The following is a 22,294-nucleotide window of genomic DNA, read 5'->3' as shown; positions in this document are numbered from 1 at the left end:
TCTATAGGAGATTTTCTTCTACAGTTTCATGTATATAAATATAATATTGTGTTTTTGGTTGTTGGAAAGGAAGAGAAATGATTTATTTATTAGTTAAGTATCACTTTTCTAGAAATAGCCTGCCACCTATATTTACAACTTCACCACGATCTACAAGATTATTAATAGCTTGTACATGCTGTGACCAATTAAGTATATTTTGTATACTTTGATCAGGTGATTCAATGACTTCATCTTTACTTTTGTTGGTTTTACAGTTTGTTATATGGTTTGTCATTGCAGTTCTTACTCTACTAAATAGTACTGCAGGTGCCATTGCACCATTTAATTGCAAGGTAGCACGTATCATATGTTCGCATTCTTTAATTATATCGAAGGAGGATACATCACTGATATCTTCATGAGCTCCGTTATAATCATCTTGTATATGAGTAGAGTAATCTTCAGAATGAAGTATAATTGGTATTGTACAATGACAATGTTTATCTAGATAAGTACTTTTTGAAATGATTGGTGGTATACTACTTTTAGAAATACCCTTGTTTTTTGCAAAATTTAAAGCTGAGTTTTCTAGTTCAGTTGAACCTCTGTCATTTACTATTGTTGAAGTTACTATTCCTGTAGGGAAATTTAAATTAACATCTTCATCATCCTCATTTTCTGATAAAATCTCTTGATTATAACTATCGTGATCATCTGTACTTTGATTTATTTCATTTTTCTCAATATATTTTATATTTACATTTTCTGTTTGAGCAATATTCTTAAAGTCTAACATCACAGTCATGTCATTGATTATATCATTTTGAGATGAATCTAGTTCAGAATTAGATTTGGATGTTGATAAATTATCGACAGTTCTACAGTTGAAGTGGAATGATTCCGGTATTTTATACATCTCAGTACCATTAGGATTTTGTTCCAGCAGACCTCTTATTGCCATACTCTCAATATTCCATCTCATATCAGATTCACTTAATCCAAAATACTCAATTAATTCATTAAAGCTAACTTCATTTGTATAATCTATATTGTTTTCTGTTAATGGTTCCGAATTTTTATTTTTAGTGTTTAGTGCAAACCAATTAAATAATGTGTTTGAACTAGATTTTGATGCACTCTCACTCTTAGATATAGAATTTGAGTAATATTCAAATTTATCTGATATATACTCATATATACTTACTTGTAAGAAATTTAAGATGACATTTGTACGAATAGTTCCATCTAATGCTTGCAGATCAACTACAGTATTGCCATACCCATGATAACAGTTATATGTCCTTCCAGGATGCTCTTCTTCAAAAAAACGACGATAACTTTCTATTTCACTTTTCAAAGATGCTGATAGGGGGAATAAGTTATTTTTAGATTCAGTACCCACTATATTTTCTGGCCAGTAATATCGTGATATTGTAATTCCTGTAGTATTGGATAGCTCTTGATCAATATTATTTTTTCTAAATTCTTTATATTTTTTGTTATCATCAATTGAATTATTTATATCCTGAAGAATAACATTACAATATAATAATAAATCATTTTCATTCTTTTTTTCATCACTTATATTAGATGTAAGTTTATTATTTATATTAAGTGTAGAGAATTGCTTGCTCATTGTCATTTTGATAATGCCATATACTGATTCATCTCTACGAAAATCCTTCTCAGATATTTCCCATGTTTGAGCATCAATAAAGCCTGAATTATCATAATATTGTCGTTTAGACTTGTAATTTACACTAGTAGTACCAATATCAAACCCCTGTCCATAGTTAATCTCAAGCCAATTTCCTATAACTTTAGAAGCTAAATTATTCATATAATCATATAGCAAAGTTGTGTGGTCCCCATATATTTTTGTTATCCATGTTAAAATAAGTTTAATATGAGGATTTTCAAATTTAAGATTGAGGAAATTTTCATCTATTTTACTTTTGTAGGATTTGAAATTTGGAGATATTAATGAAAATAAAGGATATATTCCTTCATCAGAACAGCTTATTGGAATAGGAATTTTTGCTTCATTAATACTATTCATGCTATTTTCTAGTAAAAATGGTATCCATGATACTATACATTGTGTGGTATCATTTCTTTGTCGTAAAACGTTTCCTATTTTGTATAAGGTATCCTCTAACCAGTTTACTGGAAATTCTAATAGTAACAATACATACAAACATTTTATGTAAAATCCTACAATTTTTGATGTATTAACCTCTAACAAAAGTAAATAATTTTCAATATATGTTTGTATTTGATTAGAAATAAAATCAAACCAAAATTCCCTATTTAAATTACTATTTGGTAAGAGATTCATTATGATATAAATATCCACAATACCCTTTTTTGAGTTTGGAAAATTGTTTATATATTCGGGGATCTTTTCAATTAGTATTAATGAGTATATAGTATTGCATTTCTCATAAAGAACAAGTAGCATGTTATTACTATATAATATTGGACATCTATTTACGGATTTAAGCATGGTTATATTATTATCATTAAAACTTTCAACTTTTCCCTGATTATAATCCATAATTTCAGTATTCTCTGTATTATTAATTTGTATTGAAATATTCTGATTAAATTTATCTGTATTATAATCAATTATACAATCTTTTGAGTAGTAATTTAATAAAATAGATAACAACGGAGAAAGACAAAGATATACTAATTTAGTATAGTACACATAAGATATTATTTCTCCAGTAAATAATTTTGAATTATAAAGAGTATTTACTACAATTTGTTGAGCATTTTTATCGACAGCAAAGTACCATATTTCTTCAAGACCCACTATCCTCATTATTAAAGAAATGTCACTGATCCAATTAAATAGTGAAATATCTTTAATAATCAATTTATTCTTTTCCTTAGTTAATTCGTATCCACATAAATATTCTAAGCATGATTCTAAGACATAACGACAATTTGATAGCATATTTATAAAATTATTAGTAACTTCTTTATCATTATATTCACATTCCTTACTAGGACCAAAACTAATTTTGTAAATTGTATCCATTAATAAATCCAGATTAAAGTTATCAGTTATTATTGAGTCATTGACATTACATACATCAATTATAGTATTGCATAAATCAGTAAATCCTACCTTAGATAATTCATCCATCGCATATACTTCAAACAACTTTTTCGGTTCAAAATATCTATATAGGTAAAATATCTTATTTATTAAATCTTGAAAGTCACAATTTATTCCACTACAAACTAAAGTTAATATTTCAAAGAGGTTCTTTAAATCCTGCTCGATTGATATATTCTGAATATTGAGAATTTCTTTTGAGAAACGCTGAAATATTTTTGAAATATAAATGTCCAGAGTTACTTCAAAATCCTTCAATGTATTCATTTTTAAAAGCATCTTAATTTTATTATAAAAGTCTACAATAACTTCATATATCTTGTGTTCGTAAATGTAAGTAGAATTGCCATCTTCTAAAAAGCACTTTCTAATGAAATTATCATCATTTATATCCTGTTCCATGAATTTAAGAGCTCCTTTTATTATCATAATAGATACCAAAGTGAATCGTATTAATCCAAATATCAGAGAATAGTGAAATACTATTAAATTTATATCAGAATAATTTTCATAAATATTTTCTAAAATCTCACTTTGAATACTATTATTAGAAACTGAAATAGTGTTCAAATTATTTTCTAACTGATTTTTGTTGTGAGATTTTGAAGGTACTAAAATGTTACTCCAAAAAAATTCAACCTCATTCTGTATAACTTGTATGAATGCATTATTCAAATATAACTCTAAGCAAGGTACTTGTAAATTATATTTGTATAGATTACTTAAAGAGGTCTTAAATTCTACAGAATTTAGAGTATCAGGTAATTTCAATATTTGCCTTAAAGTCGAAATACCGGAACTACTTTCGTCAAAAATATCTTCAGGAGTATATATAATACATTTTGTAATATCATCATTTTCTTTAATCCCTAACATAAAGCTATTTACTCTTGGAATTATATCTTTTAAATATTTATTGAATATATTTGATATATTTTCCCAAGATCTTCCCAGCTCTTCTACAAAAAAAATTGAATTATACTTAGCCGATGGAATATTATAATTCAAAAAATCCGCTTTTGATATCATTATTAGATATACTGATGTTTCAGTAAAAAGATTTTTCTATATTAACTTAATAGTATTCTGTAGACTTTACAAATTTGCATGTTCTGAGAGCCTGCCCCCCCCCACACAAAATTCTAAAAGAACACGCGATCTTAATGAGATATATAAATTACGAAGATATTGATACTCTGTCTGCAAATCTATGTGAAAATATTAAATATAAACTTAGTGAATACTGAATAATATAACTAACTTAAGAATATAAATTCTGGAAACCCCTTGAAGGGGGTACAAGAATCTTTAAGAAATAATGGTGAAGAAATTAAGAACATCAGAAATGGATCCCGAAGGTTTTGCAATTCCTGAGAAGATGAAAAGTAATTCTAATATAGATCTAGATGTGTCATGTAAAGAAAATACAATGAGTAATGTAAGTAATTCTAAGACTACATATTCAAAATCCCAGCTTTCAACAAGATGCCGGCTTTATAGAGGGATAAAATCTGTAGTGGAGAATACTAGACAAAAAAGTGTACTTAGCACATCTTTATTTATGCAAATATATAAGCAAATTAGCAACACTTCAAATTCAGAATATATAACTAAAGTAAAGGAAGTAATAAAACTAATTTTGGAAGGAGGTGGGATACCTAGTTTATTTGCAGATAATATGATATTAAAGGAAGAACATATTGAAAAAAGTTTGGAAGATTTAATTATTAATTTACAAGAAAATGGAGTGTCAATTCTACATTATTATCCATTAAGACCAAAAAAGAAAAATGACAATACATTTCAAGAATTATTTGAGTTATTTTTTAAGGGTTTAGCAGAATATTTATTAAAGAAACCTATAAATTCGGGATTAGAGGATAGTAATGATTTTGGTTATGAATCTCTAAGATTAATATTGGATTGGCTTAAAGGTTTTTGTACTATTACATTAAGGCCACTTCGTCATAGTAGTATAATTGCAGTCAATGGAATATTGAAAGGAATAGGAAATATAAAAGGGGAAATATTAGAAACTCTCGAAAGGTTCAGACAACAAAAAAAGAAAGATTCTAAATCAGCTAATAGCCTTAAAACTATTAACAAAGAGATTAATAGATATGAATTAGCTATAGATAAAATTAAAGGAATATGCGATGATATTGTGAATAATATATGGATTGAAAGGATAAAAGATGTAGCAGAATATATAAGGCTTGCATGCATATTGACTTTAAAAGATGTTTTATTAGAAGACTGCATGATTAATGTTATTGAAAGAATTGATATTATGAATATACTAAAAATACTTTTAAATGATCAAAGTATTGATAACAGGATTGCGTGCTTTTCATGTATCAAGAAGATAGCATCAATGGATAACTTAAGAAATATTTATAAGAACTATTTCCGAGATTTTGAGTTCTTGAATAGTTTGAAGAATATGATTATTGCTGCTTCTAAAAATGATATAGATGAAGATGAAATCAAGATGGGCGAATATTCGATTTCTATATTGAATGAGATTCTTATGTGTGGTTTTTTGGAAGAGAATTTTATTGACGAAATCGTTGACTTACTTTGGTTAGATTTTAAATCAAATAAACTATCTAGTAGCATAGCTCTATTCATTAATAATGCTCTTTTTGATGGTGGTATTATCCATGAAAATGTAGAATCTGAAGAATTTGTAGAGATCTTGGAAAGTGAAATAGGAAAGAAACGAATGAAAAATTTGATAAATATTGAACCAATAAGATCAATTGATACTGATCGTTTAAAGTTAGATCTAAATACTTTGCTTGAATTTCTAAGTGAATTTGGTAAGGACTATATAATACTGACAAGTAGGTGTGTGAACTCATTTTGGTCTAATACACCATGTATTAGAGATACAAAGTTATTAGTTGAGACTATTCTTGAAGTTGAGAATTCTGGAATACAAGGAGATAATAATTTAATTACTAATATTAACAAGCTATTGTTACTTGTTTTGCACTCAAATCTTTCGAGAATACAAGGATCTTTAAATGGGAAACACAATAATCCAAATATATACAGCATAAATGATAATATTTATAGGGCTTCTATTGCAATAAGAACTGTATTTCAGTATATTGAACCATTAATACTAATACATGAAGCTAATTTAGATAATCTTACAATAATTTTGACAATTATATCTATTGTTATATCCATGTACTGCACACTATTGCAATTAAAAATATCCCCAAGTTTAATACCATCTAATTTCAATTTTCCATTACAAAAAGTTTTAAATTTATATTTTAGTCATTCTGACCCCAAAATTTTAGATGGAATATGCATGATTCTATCACCACTGAGTAAACTGGAGATAGGAGATATGTTATATAATGGAGAAATACTTAAAGAAATAAAGTCAAGTGTTAAAAGTATACAAAAAAAGCTCATAAATGAATTTATATCTATAGGAAAAGGATATCTCAAGACAACAGATGAGTTACTTTATCTAAAGGATATTGAAGATTTGTCAGATCCAGATAAAGAAAAAAAAACAAAGAATAAAAAAAACTCAAAAGACTATGATTTAGTTTTGAAGAAAGCTACTTCTGAGGCTATTACATGTTATAGAAGGATCTATGCAATTATAAAATATATGGCTATAGATAATATTTTTCTTTTAAATAATTTTGCAGATATTTCATCATTAAACAACTCAAATGAGAATATGACACCTGAACAAACTAGTGGAATGCCTCTTATCTATGAAATTTTGTTAGAGATCTTGGAAAGGACTGAAAGAGTAATAAGTAGCCAACAATATAATATAATATTATATCAGACATTGCAATTATATAGTGTCATACTAGATTTTCTAACAACTGGCTATACCCATCTCGTACAATATTTATTACAAGGAGTTGATGTTGATAACTCTTCGGATATGGAATTATTTTTGCAAAATAAGACTAAAAGTAATATTAACAAATGTAATTTACTTGAAAACAATATTGTACATTCATCAACAGCTACAACATATAAAAATCTCCGACACAAGATGAGTTGTGTTTTATTGGAAATACTACGATTTTCTCAGAACAAAGATCAAATAGAAGATGAAAAGCACATTTGTTATGGTTATTTGAGATTTCTTTCATTATCTTCATTCTTCATTATGCTAAATTTGCAAGGAATAGTAGAAGAAAATATCACACAATTCGATTTTGAAATAGGATTACAGTGGGTACCTTCAGATTCTGACTTAACAGTTATTATTAAAGAATATTTGTATTGGATACAAATATCTCATAAATTAAAGTTTTCATATAATAAAAATCATCACATTATGGAATCTTTAGTTTATGGAAGTTATAATACAGATAAACCTTTATACATACTTTATCCAAACTGTCGTGTGTTTGAACAACTAGATAACCTGAAAGATGAATCAATTATTTCTACTGACAATTTACTTTCAAAATTTAGAAATAAATTAAAAGAGTTTATATTTCATTCCTATAATCCAACTTGCATATTGACCTTGCTAATATCAAACTGCAAACACAATCTAACAAGTGATATGCTTGCACCTCTATTTCTACTATTTATACCAATAATCAAAGACTATATTTCCAAACATTCATTGCATGTAGAGGAAAGTAATATTATATACAACTTTAGTGATAAATTTACTAATAGCCTTGTTGAAGAATTTTATAGTAATAAAAACAAGATATTGGGTATATTTACTTGCATAGTCATAGCAATGATATTGGCTTACAGTGACAAAAATGAGGATAAAGCTGAAATAATTGGGAAAACATTTATAGATTTATATGCTATAAAAGCTGGTTCAAAAAAATTTGATAGTGCTATAAAGGACAATGTATCAGACTTGATCTTGTCCATTGTGGAAGGCATGAGATATGCATTATATGGAGCTACTGTTATTCCAGTTTATAGGAATATTATTACTAGAGAAAATATCATTAATAGTAAGATTTTAGTCGGAAATTTTGTCAAATATATTGAAGATCTATTTACAATTCATAATCTTGGAGGCAATAAACCACTTCTCAACTATTTGGCTGCTGAGGAAATCAATCAAATTCTTGAACAGTTAAAGATATTATGTAAAATAAGAAATGATGAAAATAATACAATTTTAAATTATTATGGTAATCAAGATATATTAAATGAAGATGCTATTAAATTTCTTGATCGTATTGGTAATTTCCTAGACAAATTACAAAAAAAGAGTAAAGTAAATTATACTAGAAAAAGTCTGGATTCTCAAAAAATATATCCACCCCCAAAAGTGATTAATAAGTCCAGTAAGAATAATAAAAGAAGAAGACGATCAAAGGCATATTATCTTGAAAGTGACGAAGAAAACGAACAAGATGAAGATATTGAGGATGAATTTGAAATAGAGTAAGATATAAGTCTTATTTATGAAGTAGATAATTTTAGCTTACATAATCTATGATACAATTGATAAATACATGAAAAGGTCCATTTAATTAGAAAATAATGTATTTCCAGTATTATTACTTGAAAGAACTTCAACTATTCCATTTGCAGAGAATGTCGTTGTATCTTAAATATATAGTACCTATATTTTGGCATCCCCAATAAAGACCTAATGCAGCAGTACTATTATCATTATGAAGAGAATTTTTGTTAATATCCCATAGTGCACCAGGACCAGATCCAATTATATATGGTTTGTGTAGCATACTACCTGACAAATTATCAGAAAAAACAATTCTTGAAATATTTTTGTAAGCTAGGTATCCAGATATGAATATATCATCAGTAAAAAATAAGTGCTCGACAGTTTCACTTGGACATTTATCCTTCAGTGAAAAAATATCATCATCAAGAAATTTCATCTGTAGAAAATATGTTCCAACACCACTTAACAAATCAGCACTTCTTACAATGAAATTGGCACTTTTTTGATCATGACTTAATCTATATGTACGATCAATTCGATATGTTGGATCACACTTATCATGAAAAGCTTGTCCTCTTCTACCTAGAGCTGCATCTGGGAAATTTTCATGCATATATAAGTAATCACACACAAGATGTCTTGAATATTTTGTATCATCATCTAAGACAATTAATCCAGAATCTTTTGATATATTCCCAATTTCTAGTGGTAGTAAAAACTTAGTAGCTGGTCCATAATCTTTCCCTCGTAAAATGCGAACTAAAGGGAATTTTTTTCTATCCAGTAAGAAATCTGGCAAAGGTGGATATTCCTTCCCGGTCCGCTCAAATTTATATGGGATTGAAATGATTATTTCGTGTATATCATAAGTCTGTTTATGAAGTAATTCTAAATATTTCTCCAAACTATTGATCCGTTCTGGTGTCGTTGTCATTAGTATATAAATAGGTCCATTATACCTATATGGACAAGGTGATAAAACTGATTTGATCAAAAAACCATTTTTCGATTCCTCCTTTTTTAGATATTCTTTAGGATTCTCACTTTTTTCATGTGCTTCTACATATTTTGCTATATAGTTTAGTGAACCTGCTATCAAATCAAACATTTGTTTGTTTTCTGTTAATTTCTGACTAACGGTATCAATTGAGTCACTCAACGAAATCAATTTCTCGAAATCTTCTCTCCTCCACTTTATCTCATTTTCTAGTTCTATTATATTATGGAAATTCTCCTTATCAAAACTTTTTTTTGTGGCTCTATTCTGACCAAATGTACTAAAGATGTATAATATTACAGAAAGCAACAATAAAGAGAGAACAAGAACTGTCACATGGAATTTAATTCCCAGAGTACTATTATGTAATCTCGTGCATATGCTGCTCATTTTTTAATTTTAAGATTCAATATTTGTGAGCAATAAGACTTTCCATTCAATATACTTAATACATGCATGCATGTCAGCACACTACATGTAGACATGGTTATAATGAAATACCGGAGTATTTTAAATATCAAGCAAACATACACAGATTTATATGAATTATTAAGATTATCCTCTGTCTACTATGTGGTTTTTTCTTGTTTATTTGCAGACGTTATATGTTCATGAAATGCCAGTCTTAAGGATAATAGAACAAAGACTCCACAATATATTATTTGAGGTATTGTAATTGTCTATTTAAAATAGAGTTTAATTGTTTAGGTTATTTTCAAAGCTATATATTCTTACCTTAAGAACAGCTTCATAATAGTATAATTCAAACCCTGAAATTGGTGAACAAACTAGATTTATAGGAATATTTAGTTACAATAATTGTAAATTTATGATATTTTAATTCACTTACTTGAAACACATATAGTAGCACCCAATAAGAGTTCAATAGCTACATTTAGTGTATAAGTTGCAACTCTTCTATCAAAATGGGTATATAAAGCTGTCACAACTCTTAAAAATCGTTAAAAGCATTAACTTCAAAAATTTTGAAAAATGAATCTAGGTCAGTAACTTACAGTAAAATTGACAATAGTCCACCTGGATAGTTACCAAAAACAAAATTAATAAAAATGTATACTGCATGTGCCCCTGCTAAGCCAATAAAAATTTCTCTTAGAATAGATATGTACTTCGAGTTTTTTGACATATTCTTAATTTTATCTAATCTAGATGACTTCTTCTCAGCTAAATTTATATAAATTAATGCAGTAAAAATTACAATAATTGTATTTCTGGTATTTAAACATACCACTTGCACAACAATTATTCTTAGTAATATGAACTTCTGACATTTATAAATTATTTCAAGAAAATATAAAAAATTTCACTATTTAGATAATTATATCCACATGGAGCTATATACTGGAAACTGCATGCAATGACTATTGCCGGTATAGAGGTATAACTATTACGTATAATCTTGTATTTTTACTTTTAGATATATATAAATAATTTTGTTGTAAATATGTATTAAAGTAAGTAACTAGCTGTAATTATTAGTCGATTTAATTATATAGATAAGCAAGATATCAAGATAATAATAATGTGGAAATGTGGCTGATATGCAAACATGATAGGAGATACTGTGTGATTATTGGGACAGTTTTTTTTTTGTCGACAATCTATATTTATTATAAGACATCTTCTTTTAAATACTTTACTAAAGAAGCTATTTTTCATGATATTACAGAAAAAAAGTCAACTATTGCAAATTGTAACTTAAAATTTAATGGATCTCTAGATGACTCAGGGATAGATTTTGCTGGTAAAGTAGATTATTTATACAAAGACATTGCATTTTGTTTGAGTAGTGAACAATTACGTCTCTATAAAGTTACTCAAGATCTTAGACCTAGATTAAATACAAATTATTCAGGATATACAGGTCCATGGCTGGAAGATGGGATATTTTGCAATTGGATTAAGCAGTACATATATAACTATGAAAATAGATGTAACGAATCAAGCGAAATACCACCAATTTATATTCCTATATTTTGGACATCTTTAAATCGTAACAAAGTAAGTATTAAACAGAGAAGAGATTGGCTAAATAATGCTCAATATGTACTAAATTCATTGGATCCAAATTTAGTTTACTTTACAATTCTACAAGTAAGTTTACTTTCAATATGTAGTATATATTCAAATTTGATTATAAACTATCTTCAAAATAGGATGCAGAAGGTTTTAAAAGATCTAAATTGAAACTCATTAATAAGTCAAATATTATCGTTTTTAATTCTGGTGGTGCAGAAACTGGCCTGGTACAAATTCCCATACCACTTATAAAAGGAGAGATAAGTATTGATGAAAAATACAGGTATAAAGATATTTTTGCATCATCCACAATAATAAAAAAGCATTTTCCCGTTAGAAAGAAATTATTTGAAGTGATCAAGTTTGTCAATGCGACAAATTTATCAAGTGATCTTAATATTACTAGTTCAGCAATATTAGATGGTAAATTTGTGCATTATGAAGGGCCAAGATTTAGGGAAATAATTCAACGCTCACTATTTCACTTGTGTCCTCGTGGTTTTGGTAGAACATCATTTAGACTATATGAAACAATACAACTAGGTACAATACCAATATATATTTGGGATGATATTGAGTGGATACCATATGGTAGTATATTTCATGAAATTGGTATATCACTTCATGTATCACAAATAGAAGAAATACCCAATATTGTGAGTAATATGTCACAAAGTGATATTAATAAAAAACTTGAAAATATAATCAAACTCAGGCCTTGGTTTACATATACTGGAATTACATACTATATATTGAATATACTAAAGAAACTACCATTAAAGTATTTACAAAAGCTGAGATTTTAAGACAGAGCCAATTAGATGACCAATCAATTGAAAACTCCTATAATATTATAGATCCAAAATACATTCAATTGTATGATACATTGTCTTCGATAGTACTGTTGGCCTTAAGTGATGACATACTCCAAGGTTCATCATCAACTCAACTGAACGATCAACACTTTGTTGGTAAACTTCCCTTCTAATCCTTAAAGTCCTCTGAGGTTCAGGAAGACTTTCAGCTAATTCAGCAGCAATTTCGGCAGCTTCCCACAAATCATTAGATATATGATTACTATAGTTTTTATCCCGTAATGAGGTCATAGATAAGTGGCTAAAAGAGGCAAGATCCTCAATTTGCAAATCTGACTTATCACTTTTACTACTCTCCCATGAATGATTTAATCCCATATACTTGTTTAAACCAACATATGTCTTACTATTATTTATTATGCATGACGAAGGGATCTGTTCTTGTTCTTGAGTGTTCAAATATAAGGCATTATCTTCCAATGGTCTGACAGTATTTCTTAAATTTGCAAAGTTTTGTAGTGATTCTGCCTTCTTCTTCTTTTGTATCATCTTCTGTTTCATTTCTACTATTGGTAGTGGTGAAGCAAATGATTTTGGGAAAAATTCCGAGTCACTAATATCTGTAAAATCAAAATTCTTGTGATTTACATTTTCAATTACTAACTTCGGGCTATCTGTAAATATTCCACTAGGTATATTATATCTTGTGACATCATTATCATACTTCTGACTATATGTGGTCTCATAAAGGCAATTAATTGGAGACTTTCCATGGAATGGACTTGGGCTAGGGATGCAAATTGGTGAATCCAGTATAGTATTTCTTCTTTCAGTTATAGGTGTTCTAATGCTAATGGTCTCATATTTATCAACTTCACTATCGTTTAACTTATTTATAGGAGATTCAATAGGTAATAGTGATTTCTTTTTATCTAAGCTACACATTGCAGATAAAGCCTTTGATGGAATATAGTATTTCAAACAAATATGACAGCTTTTAACTAAATCTATCTTCAGTCTTTCCTCACCAACTCGACTAACTATGTCAATAATGCAGATTAATATATAGTACGAATATTTTGCAATACTTCTTCTACTTTCTTGAGAGCGAATTCTGCAAAAATTAAAATTCGTAACGAAATTATTCAAAGAGATACCATATAAATTGTAAATCTCCAATGCATCTATTCTGGAAAGGCTTAATTCGTTTCTATACCCTTTTAATAAATCTCCAATTTTCTTTAGACACTTGTGAATATTAACAATCTCATTATTTGTCAAAAGAGGAGATTCTATCTTGCAAATATTCTCCAGAAGCTCAAGACCAAAATTCTCAATTTTTTCATACATATGACCATAAATACTTCACTATGCTACAGATATTTTTCTATTGAGAATCTGAATATGTGGTGAAACTTCCCTAAATCTTTCAATTCAAATGTAATATTGGCGGTATATAAGTATATAGGAAAGGCTATTTTAGCCTAATTTGTGGGTATTTAAGATTATAAAGTTTCCAATTATTTATTAAAAAAACTAATTGATGGAAATAATTAAGGAAGTTGAGAAATGTGATAGTAAATTAGACAAATATTTGGATATTTCAAGTAATGATAATATAATACTAAAAAGTAAGCTGGAGGTAAAATTAAATGACTTGGAAAAACGGCACTTGGCTATTAAAGAAAGGGAATCTCAAGCAGTAGGGATTTTTGAAAGGAAATTAAGACAAATAGAATTAGAGCACAAGATGGAAATTCAACTCCGGCGACAACTAAGGTATGAAGTCAATAACCTTCGTAAGCGGCTGTTAGAAACTCATCAACTATATTATGATACCCTAGAGGAGAATGCAAAACTACATAAAGAGATTGATAGATTAAAATTTGGACTTTTAGAACAACCAACTGGTAATTCGAGAGATATCAGTTTATCTAAAATTGACTCTGTAGATGATAAACAGGAACATTTTAATAGGCTAGAATTGAAGAACCCTGAAGATAAAACAATATTTGAAAAAGGTGAAGTCTACAATATATATAAAGAACTTTTAGAAGGTACTGATGACAATAAAATAATTAAGGATTTTATAGAATTTAAAGATAAAAAGGTCTCAAATAGAGATGTTAATAAGACAATTAATATTGATAAAGAAGTCAAAGAAGTTGAAAAGATCGAATTATGTAACAAGGCTATAGAACAAAAACAAAAACAAAAACAAAAACCTAGAGTTCATAATATATATAAATTAGATGAAAAAGATGAAATTTCGCCACAAATAAATTTTGGAAAGCAATTTAATATAGCTAAAGTCCCAACACTTCGCTCTGAGAGAGCCCAAGACTGGTTAAAACAATTAGAAGCACTTTATAGCCCAAATGAAAGCCCAAAAGGTGATATATTAATTCCAAATTACTTATCTGAGAACAAAAAAGAATTTAGTTGGGATATTCCTATAGAAAAAAAGGAAATAAATGTAAACAAATTGTCAACACAATCTACTCATGATGAGATTGAATATGCAGAAACTATGCTAGATAATACAGATATAATAATTAACCAGATTAGTCATAAGGATAAACAACTTTCAACATTACTTAATCAAACATTAAAAATGCAAGAAATATTGGGACAAAATAATATGGATTACAATAATGAAATAAATATATTTCGTAAAACATCTTCATTTTATAATGATTATTCAAACAGCAAAAAATCTGACTGGAATCATAAATTTATTATAAAAAGATAATAATTAGCAATAATAGGTTTTTACTATTAACATGATTTACATCACTTATATAATTGATGTTCCCCAACCTCTTTTAAGGGAAATATTGGATAAATCAACATATGCCTTATAATTATTTGGTAATATAGTGGAGTATGAGGTATTTGAATATTTATATGGATGTTTAAATTGTTCCGGGATATAAAAACTGCTTGTATATAACGGTGGATAAAATGATGGTGGACTTTGACTTTTTGAATGGATTTTAATCTTAATAGCTGGTTTTACAATCTTTGGTGGTTCAGGTATTATGTTTGGTGAAACAATTTGATAATCACATCTCCTAATACCACTTAATAAAGATAATGGAATATCACGGATATAAGAAGATGAATCAATGTACTCTACTGGATCTTCATCTAGTATAATACTAGCTAGACCTTGTTGTATTTTTTTTCCCATAGTTGAGAGGACTTTGGGCTTAATTTCCATAACCATTTCTTTTACTATAAACTTACAAATACCTTCTATTGGAGAATAAGTTATCGTCATAGAAGTTATACCTCCACTTTCTAATTTTATTGGTATTTCATGTTCATCAAATTTTGCATTTATACCACTGGAGTTAAATCTTACATTATCAATATTTATTCCTTCCATTATGTCCCATGTTAAATTCTCTAGCCGTAAGATCTCTTTTAAACATAAATTAATCAAATTCTTTATATAATCCATTATAAATATAAATACAAGTACCTAAAAGACATAATATTTCTCAATTTAAAAATAACCATAAATTTTTTTTCTATTATATTAAGAAAAAAAAAAGAAAAGAAAGAAAAAATCTCTGAAATTGGACAGATTCAGTATTTATTAGAAACAGGTCTTAATAATTAGAGCTCACATTTAGGCGCCAAAAAATAATAAAATACTGTAACAAATACATAATCTTTATTATATATAGTAATAATTAATTATATGATTTCCCATATTAATTGTACTTCAGAATATTATAAGGATTTCTGTAATATTCTGTCTCATATATAATAGTTGGAATTTATATCATTTCATTTTACTTTCTAACACTAAACATTAAGCTAGGACGCTTAGGTGCTTTTAGAGGCATTATAGACTTTGTTGTCGATAAATTCAAAGCAGAATTTTGCATATTATGGATGATTTGATTCTGTTTAACTTCTTTATAAGACATTTCATCGTCAACAGTACTAGATCTTTTATTGTCAGCTGTTTTCCCAATAATAGAAGATCTTCTACTTGATATAGATGTTCTATTACTATTACTATTATGGTTTTCATTATATAAACCATTAGCCGCATTATAATTAGAATCTCTTAATTTTAAATTTTCAAGCATTAAACGAGCATTTTCCCTCTTGAGTTGTTCTGCATCTTCAATAGCCTTTTTATACATCAACTCAATTTCTATTTTTGCCCAATCTCTTTGCCTAATATCTTTTTTTAGAGCTTCTCTTTCCCTTTTCAGATTCTGTAATTGATCTGCTAACACTTTTACTTCTACATTACTATTACTACTTCCACTAATACAAACAGATTTTGAATATTCAGTCATACTTGACATACAATGATTACAAGTACTATTTTCTAAAGTTTTCTGTAATTCTTCTACTCTTTTTTCTAATTCTTCACATTGTTTTAATAATACCTCTATAGAAAATGATTCATTCTCTGATATATCATTTGTATCCACTCTTCTTTGATGATTATTATGGATTCCATTAAGTAAACTATCTAATTCTCTTTGTAATATATAGACTTCTTGCTCATATCTTTGACGATTCATTACTTCGTTATTATATTGATCTGATATTTGAAGTAATTCCTTCTTTAAATTATCTATATTATTTTGTAAATTATCTATTAATTGATCTTTTTGAGATAATTCTTTTATTTTATTTTCTAGTAATATTATCTTTTCTTCTAAAATATCTTTTAAATTTAAATTATCATTATTATATATTGTTATTTTATCTTGTATACTCTTCATATTTTTTTCCAAGCACTCAATATGTACCAAACACTGCTCCTTCTCTTGAGATACCTCTCTTAATTTCATTATTTCCTTATATTGTTCATTTATCCTCATTTCATAATCTTCAACTAATTCAATTTGGTATTTTTCCATTCTTTCTATTTTGTTCTTATTTTCACTAAGTATTCTATCTAAAGAATTTGATGTTTCTTGTTGCTCAATCTCAATAATTTTTTTTAACTCCTCATTCTCCTTAATTAACTCTTCAATTCTCTCTTCATAACATTTTTCTATTAATGATGTTGATTCTTCATCTGAATCTAATAAGTCTGTCTGTTTTTCTTTCATTGAAGATATTCCCTCAATTTCACTATATTTATACTCAAGTAGTTGTTGCTTAAGCTCATAATTTTCTTTTTTATATTGGTTTAATGCATATCTTAAATTATCTAATTCAATAAAATTAAAATCCTTATTATCTTTATCATTACATGTAAATTTGCATGCACATGCAGATTCTTTAGCATCATATATACTTTCATCCTTTAATGCTTTCAAATCTTCTTTATTGAAAAAAACAGAAGAATCTTCAACTATATAATTCACTTCAGGTTTATCTTTATTTAAATCTTTAGAATCTTCATCTTTTTTCTTAATATTATAACATTTTTGTTCCTTATTTTTATTATCCCTATATCTTAAACTATTCTCTTTAAATTCTCTTAAGTCTTTAATAATATCCAAATCCTCCTCTAATTCTTTATTTAAAGAATCTATTTGATCCTTTAATCTGTTATTCTCATCCAACAATGTTTTTATACGCCGATTATCTTTAATAATAACTGTAATATCATTATCCAATAAAGATAGCATCTTTAAAAATTTATCTACATAATAACCAAGTTTTTCATTCTCAAGTAAATTATCTAAACTAATATCCCAATTATTTCTAGTTATATTAACTCCTTCTATAGTACAAAACAACTTCTTACCACCTTTTATACATCTTAATAATAAGCTTTCTAGATATTTAATTTTACGAGATAGCCCTTCATTTTTCTTGACAATATCATTTAATTGCTCTTCAAAGTTGACTCTATCTAAACATAAATCAATTTCTTCATCTTGTATACAGTTTATAAACAGTCTTAATTGTTTCTCATTTTCTTTTAATCTCAAGTTACTACCCCTCAATTGAAGGTTTTCATATTCTTGCTTTTCCAAAATTTCTTCTAAATCTTTATATTCTAAAAATAAATTAGGATTATTTTCAAAGATATATTTTTTATGTTCTAGAGCCATCTCTCAAAAAAGAACACGTTTTTCGTTATTTTCCTTTTTTTTTTTTTTTGCATGTTCCCACATTACCAAAGCATGTTATTTCAACAGTAATAATATGGCCTCAGTACGTTTGGGCGGGTATTTTACTGACAATTCCTAAAATGGTCATTATCTAAGTTAAACTTTAAACATATAAAGTAACTTTACTATATTTATAATAAATCCTTATTAGATATAACACCTTGTAAGTATTGAACTATTATTGCTGATTCTTAAATCTATTAAGATCAAAATTATTTTCTAGATTTTACACAATATATTATTGTATTAGCGCTAAGCTAAATTTCAGTTTTAATTTTTTTGTACTAAATTTCTTTAGTTTCAATTAAAAATAACCTCTTTAAGACCCTTATTATGATTATATTGATTCCATATATTCCACTTTTATTTAGAAATATATATTAATATAATTAGGAACCTTATATTTAAATCTCAATATAAATTATATAACAAATTAATAATATACGATAAAAATGTCATTAAATGTCAGGAAATATTTTTTTAACATTCTATCATATATTTATATTGTTTGACAATAATTTAATATGTATTAAAACTATTAATATTACCGTCTAAGTGTCTAATTTGTCTATTAAACCCTTTTCTATTGGATACCTAAGCAAGAGGCCCGCAGTTAAGACTGAAAAGCCAGTAATATTACCCTAGTAAACGCAAAAGATTTAATACAACCGCTAAGAAGTGGATAATATATGTTAAAACTAGCTATTACTAGTATTAAACAAGTGTCGTATATATAGTATCATAGTGTGTTGATTAAGTAATGGACTCGGAAGATATAGTAAATCAAGTTCTTGAAGAAATCAGGCAGTCCATAACAATGATCTCGGAAACTTTTAACAAAGATAAAGATGAAAACTCTTCTATATACAACTTTTCTATTTCATCATTATTGGAATATTGTGAAATCCATATTGTAGATGAGTTACCATCTATACCTTCATACTCTAATGAAGAAATATGTATGATACCCTGTCAAGAATTGAATAATGAAAACTATGAAAATAATTGTAATAATCCATCAAGTATCATATTAATGTCCTCTTTAATATCAGATTCTATAGATTCTTCTAGTACTGATACCTACATAGCCCCTTTTATTACTCAGGAAGATTATGAATCAACAAGTGCCGGTAGTTGTATTTCTGATGACTCAGATATTGAAAATATTGTTTATGATGAATCAATAAATATTCACTCATCTACTATACCAAATCGAAATTTTAATGAAGGTGAATTACTATCTTCTCAAAGGTGTATTAATATTTTTAAAAGGTCATTTATGGAATTAGCTAATCAACATGATTCCACAAATATATCTAATACAAATAACTATCGATGTAATAATAATTATAAACTATTAAAATATGATCACAATTACAATTGCATAAATAATAATACCGAAAATATAAGTAATTGCTACTTTTACCCAGAACTAGACTAATTAATAGAATAAAATATCTTGATAAAAAGCAAGTAGCAACAAGTATATTGGTCTCTCTTCTATTAAGAATGTGTTCATTAATATTTATTTTATCACTTGACAATCTATATTTAGTAATTACTAAGTGAAAATTGGGATATTTTTATTAAATCCATAATACATTAAAGCTTGCCCAATACCTGCTGCATATGATAAAGTTGATACGTAAACCTATAATAAGTAAAATAATAGCTAAAAGAAAATTATACAGAAAGAAGATAATATAAAGGAAAACTTACATTAGATGGAGGTTGAATATCCTGCTTTTCCATAATCTTTATAAGTAATAAACCCTGAGAAGTGACTTTAGCATTATCTAAAGTATCTACTAAATCACTTTTTATATTATCCCCATGTACTAAATAATCTTTTAAATCTTGTTGTGCATTATTTACACAACATGTCTTTACATTGGGAATAGAAAACATATGGGCATCATTCCCAGAATCTCCACATACAAGAAATTTATCTATTGTTATTTTATTTTTTATATATTTATCATATAAAAACATCACAGAATTATCTTTACCTCCTAATAATGGGAGGATATCTAGATATCTCCATTTACCTATTCCACTAATTGCATATTTATAATTCTTGTTATTTATCTGAATTTTATCTATTATTGATATTATGTCGTCACTACATATAGAAATAGATAGACGGAAGGGATCATGAAATTTGTTGCCATTTATGTAATATTCTATATTTTCTAAGTTAAGTATATTACAAATATTACATTTAACTAATTCATGATTAAATTCACAACTTATTATATCAAACCAACTTTCCAATGGTCTTGCATATAATCGATTAGGACACCAAATGGGGAAACTATTAATTATATCTAAATCTTTATAATATTTTGTATTATTTTCATTATCAAGTGATAAATTACAAATTTCTAATCCTTCATCTTGATATTTTAAAAAATTATTTAAATTTGAAAGTTCATTATCATTTATTCTTTCTTTTAAACTCTTAGTTAAATCAGAAATTTTCATAGGAATCCCAGGAAATGTATATATTTCAGTTCCAACTCCACATATTGCATAATCTGGCCTAATTAAACTTTTTTCTTTCGATACTTTAAGAAAATCTTTTAAATTCCTTCCAGTAGAATATATTAAAATTGATCCTTTAAAAGCATGTTGACGTATCCAAAAATCTTGAAATATTTCTAAATATTTATCACTTCCTAACAATGTTCCATCTAAATCAGTAATAAGAACTATTGGAGGAGTATCTTCAATAATACTTAGTATTCCATCTTTTAAACAAATTTTCATATTCTGCAAATTATTATCAGCATATATAATATAATTTTTACGATTTTCCCACCTTGGAGGATTATCCCATTCAGATTTTAAATCATTTGTCATGACAAACTCCATATGGGTCCTAATATTGCAAATATTGTCACATGCAAATTAAGTTAATATAACAATAATATATGGTTTATATATTTTAATATTTAAATTTACATTATTTTTTTTAAAATATGCTTACCTTATCAATTCTATTTCTATATAATGCCAATTTATCCAATTTTCTACTTTTTTTAAAGGCCTTTCTTCCCATATTTTATTTTCAATATTATTTTGTGACTCATGATATAATAAAACTTTATCCCATCCAGAGTAATAAAATAGCTTGATATTTACCATATTGTAATTTATAGATATTATTTATTAGATATAAGTTTACAGAAAATGAAGATGATGGTATTTTTACCCTCTTTAACATGCTTTATTATAAATTTTCCTTTTTTATATATTTAGCGCCTAATTTTTTTTTATTAACAATACCGTTATTGAAATTTCTAAAGGGATTATGTGTTACTTAATTAGCGAAATTAATTTCTAATAATTCACTAATATTAGATAAGATTTATTTACATTTTTTGAAATATATGTCTATATTCTAATGGATCATCAACATAGAGGAGGGCATAAAACTGGTAGTGGAGCACTAGCTAGCTCTCAGGATATTGCCATTGAAAGGCGTGAAAGGCTTAGGAGACTTGCTTTAGAGACAATTGACCTTTCTAAGGATCCTTATTTTATGAAAAATCACCTTGGTATGTGTAGTAATGTAATATTTATTTTTATTACTCAATACCTTTGTTTCTTTTATAATTCTTTTAGGACAAATTGAATGTCGTCTATGTTTGACAATACATACAAATGAAGCTTCATATTTATCACATACTCAAGCTAGGAGGCATCAAACAAATTTAATATATCGTGCTGCAAAAGAGAAAAGTGGAAAATTATCTAAATTAACTTCAGATCAAATAGATTTATCTA

At 27.1% G+C, this 22,294-nt stretch overlaps 12 protein-coding genes across 12 annotated transcripts, besides 14 other annotated features; 5 read left to right on the top strand and 7 right to left on the bottom strand.

The window, feature by feature from the left end:
* Positions 1-100: 100 nt before the first annotated feature.
* CMU_030970 (uncharacterized protein) lies at positions 101-4,138 on the bottom strand (the record flags this gene model as incomplete). The annotated part of the gene is made up of 1 exon (XM_002142269.1): positions 101-4,138. One exon carries the CDS (start codon positions 4,136-4,138, stop codon positions 101-103), a length of 4,038 nt encoding a protein of 1,345 aa, XP_002142305.1.
* Positions 4,004-4,047: a sequence feature (AT_rich).
* A 289-nt stretch (positions 4,139-4,427) lies between the features above and the next one.
* Positions 4,428-8,528, top strand: CMU_030960 (uncharacterized protein; the record flags this gene model as incomplete). The annotated part of the gene is made up of 1 exon (XM_002142268.1): positions 4,428-8,528. The coding sequence occupies one exon, from the start codon at positions 4,428-4,430 to the stop codon at positions 8,526-8,528; it is 4,101 nt and encodes a 1,366-aa protein (XP_002142304.1).
* Positions 8,529-8,655: 127 nt separating this feature from the next.
* Positions 8,656-9,936, bottom strand: CMU_030950 (uncharacterized protein; the record flags this gene model as incomplete). The annotated part of the gene is made up of 1 exon (XM_002142267.1): positions 8,656-9,936. One exon carries the CDS (start codon positions 9,934-9,936, stop codon positions 8,656-8,658), a length of 1,281 nt encoding a protein of 426 aa, XP_002142303.1.
* A 306-nt stretch (positions 9,937-10,242) lies between these two features.
* Positions 10,243-10,838, bottom strand: CMU_030940 (uncharacterized protein; the record flags this gene model as incomplete). Its single annotated transcript, XM_002142266.1, has 4 exons — positions 10,243-10,316; positions 10,397-10,497; positions 10,563-10,731; positions 10,796-10,838. 4 exons carry the CDS (start codon positions 10,836-10,838, stop codon positions 10,243-10,245), a joined length of 387 nt encoding a protein of 128 aa, XP_002142302.1.
* Positions 10,837-10,871: a sequence feature (AT_rich).
* Positions 10,872-11,097: 226 nt separating this feature from the next.
* On the top strand, positions 11,098-12,392 carry CMU_030930 (exostosin family protein; the record flags this gene model as incomplete). The annotated part of the gene is made up of 2 exons (XM_002142265.1): positions 11,098-11,661; positions 11,724-12,392. The coding sequence occupies 2 exons, from the start codon at positions 11,098-11,100 to the stop codon at positions 12,390-12,392; spliced, it is 1,233 nt and encodes a 410-aa protein (XP_002142301.1).
* Positions 12,393-12,437: 45 nt separating this feature from the next.
* On the bottom strand, positions 12,438-13,751 carry CMU_030920 (uncharacterized protein; the record flags this gene model as incomplete). The annotated part of the gene is made up of 1 exon (XM_002142264.1): positions 12,438-13,751. One exon carries the CDS (start codon positions 13,749-13,751, stop codon positions 12,438-12,440), a length of 1,314 nt encoding a protein of 437 aa, XP_002142300.1.
* A 193-nt stretch (positions 13,752-13,944) lies between these two features.
* Positions 13,945-15,153, top strand: CMU_030910 (uncharacterized protein; the record flags this gene model as incomplete). The annotated part of the gene is made up of 1 exon (XM_002142263.1): positions 13,945-15,153. The coding sequence occupies one exon, from the start codon at positions 13,945-13,947 to the stop codon at positions 15,151-15,153; it is 1,209 nt and encodes a 402-aa protein (XP_002142299.1).
* Positions 14,600-14,626: a microsatellite.
* Positions 15,131-15,159: a sequence feature (AT_rich).
* A 39-nt stretch (positions 15,160-15,198) lies between these two features.
* Positions 15,199-15,867, bottom strand: CMU_030900 (uncharacterized protein; the record flags this gene model as incomplete). Its single annotated transcript, XM_002142262.1, has 1 exon — positions 15,199-15,867. One exon carries the CDS (start codon positions 15,865-15,867, stop codon positions 15,199-15,201), a length of 669 nt encoding a protein of 222 aa, XP_002142298.1.
* A 42-nt stretch (positions 15,868-15,909) lies between these two features.
* Positions 15,910-15,960: a sequence feature (AT_rich).
* A 122-nt stretch (positions 15,961-16,082) lies between these two features.
* Positions 16,083-16,112: a sequence feature (AT_rich).
* Positions 16,113-16,204: 92 nt separating this feature from the next.
* CMU_030890 (uncharacterized protein) lies at positions 16,205-18,445 on the bottom strand (the record flags this gene model as incomplete). The annotated part of the gene is made up of 1 exon (XM_002142261.1): positions 16,205-18,445. One exon carries the CDS (start codon positions 18,443-18,445, stop codon positions 16,205-16,207), a length of 2,241 nt encoding a protein of 746 aa, XP_002142297.1.
* Positions 16,998-17,142: a sequence feature (AT_rich).
* Positions 18,446-18,866: 421 nt separating the features above from the next.
* Positions 18,867-18,949: a sequence feature (AT_rich).
* A 26-nt stretch (positions 18,950-18,975) lies between these two features.
* Positions 18,976-19,052: a sequence feature (AT_rich).
* A 213-nt stretch (positions 19,053-19,265) lies between these two features.
* On the top strand, positions 19,266-19,946 carry CMU_030880 (uncharacterized protein; the record flags this gene model as incomplete). Its single annotated transcript, XM_002142260.1, has 1 exon — positions 19,266-19,946. One exon carries the CDS (start codon positions 19,266-19,268, stop codon positions 19,944-19,946), a length of 681 nt encoding a protein of 226 aa, XP_002142296.1.
* Positions 19,844-19,871: a sequence feature (AT_rich).
* A 120-nt stretch (positions 19,947-20,066) lies between the features above and the next one.
* On the bottom strand, positions 20,067-21,652 carry CMU_030870 (sucrose-6F-phosphate phosphohydrolase family protein; the record flags this gene model as incomplete). Its single annotated transcript, XM_002142259.1, has 3 exons — positions 20,067-20,156; positions 20,225-21,386; positions 21,495-21,652. 3 exons carry the CDS (start codon positions 21,650-21,652, stop codon positions 20,067-20,069), a joined length of 1,410 nt encoding a protein of 469 aa, XP_002142295.1.
* Positions 20,461-20,494: a sequence feature (AT_rich).
* Positions 20,821-20,862: a sequence feature (AT_rich).
* Positions 20,906-20,930: a sequence feature (AT_rich).
* Positions 21,413-21,488: a sequence feature (AT_rich).
* Positions 21,653-21,911: 259 nt separating the features above from the next.
* CMU_030860 (splicing factor 3A subunit 2, putative) lies at positions 21,912-22,294 on the top strand (the record flags this gene model as incomplete). Its single annotated transcript, XM_002142258.1, has 2 exons — positions 21,912-22,065; positions 22,133-22,294. Coding segments are annotated over 2 exons (316 nt in total), but the record flags the coding sequence as incomplete, so codon positions are not given.

The sequence above is a fragment of the Cryptosporidium muris genome, genomic scaffold (assembly GCF_000006515.1).
Source record: "Cryptosporidium muris RN66 scf_1106632373433 genomic scaffold, whole genome shotgun sequence".
NCBI lineage: Eukaryota > Apicomplexa > Conoidasida > Eucoccidiorida > Cryptosporidiidae > Cryptosporidium > Cryptosporidium muris.
Note: the sequence above shows the minus strand (reverse complement) of the source record. Positions and strands in the feature narration are given on the sequence as shown.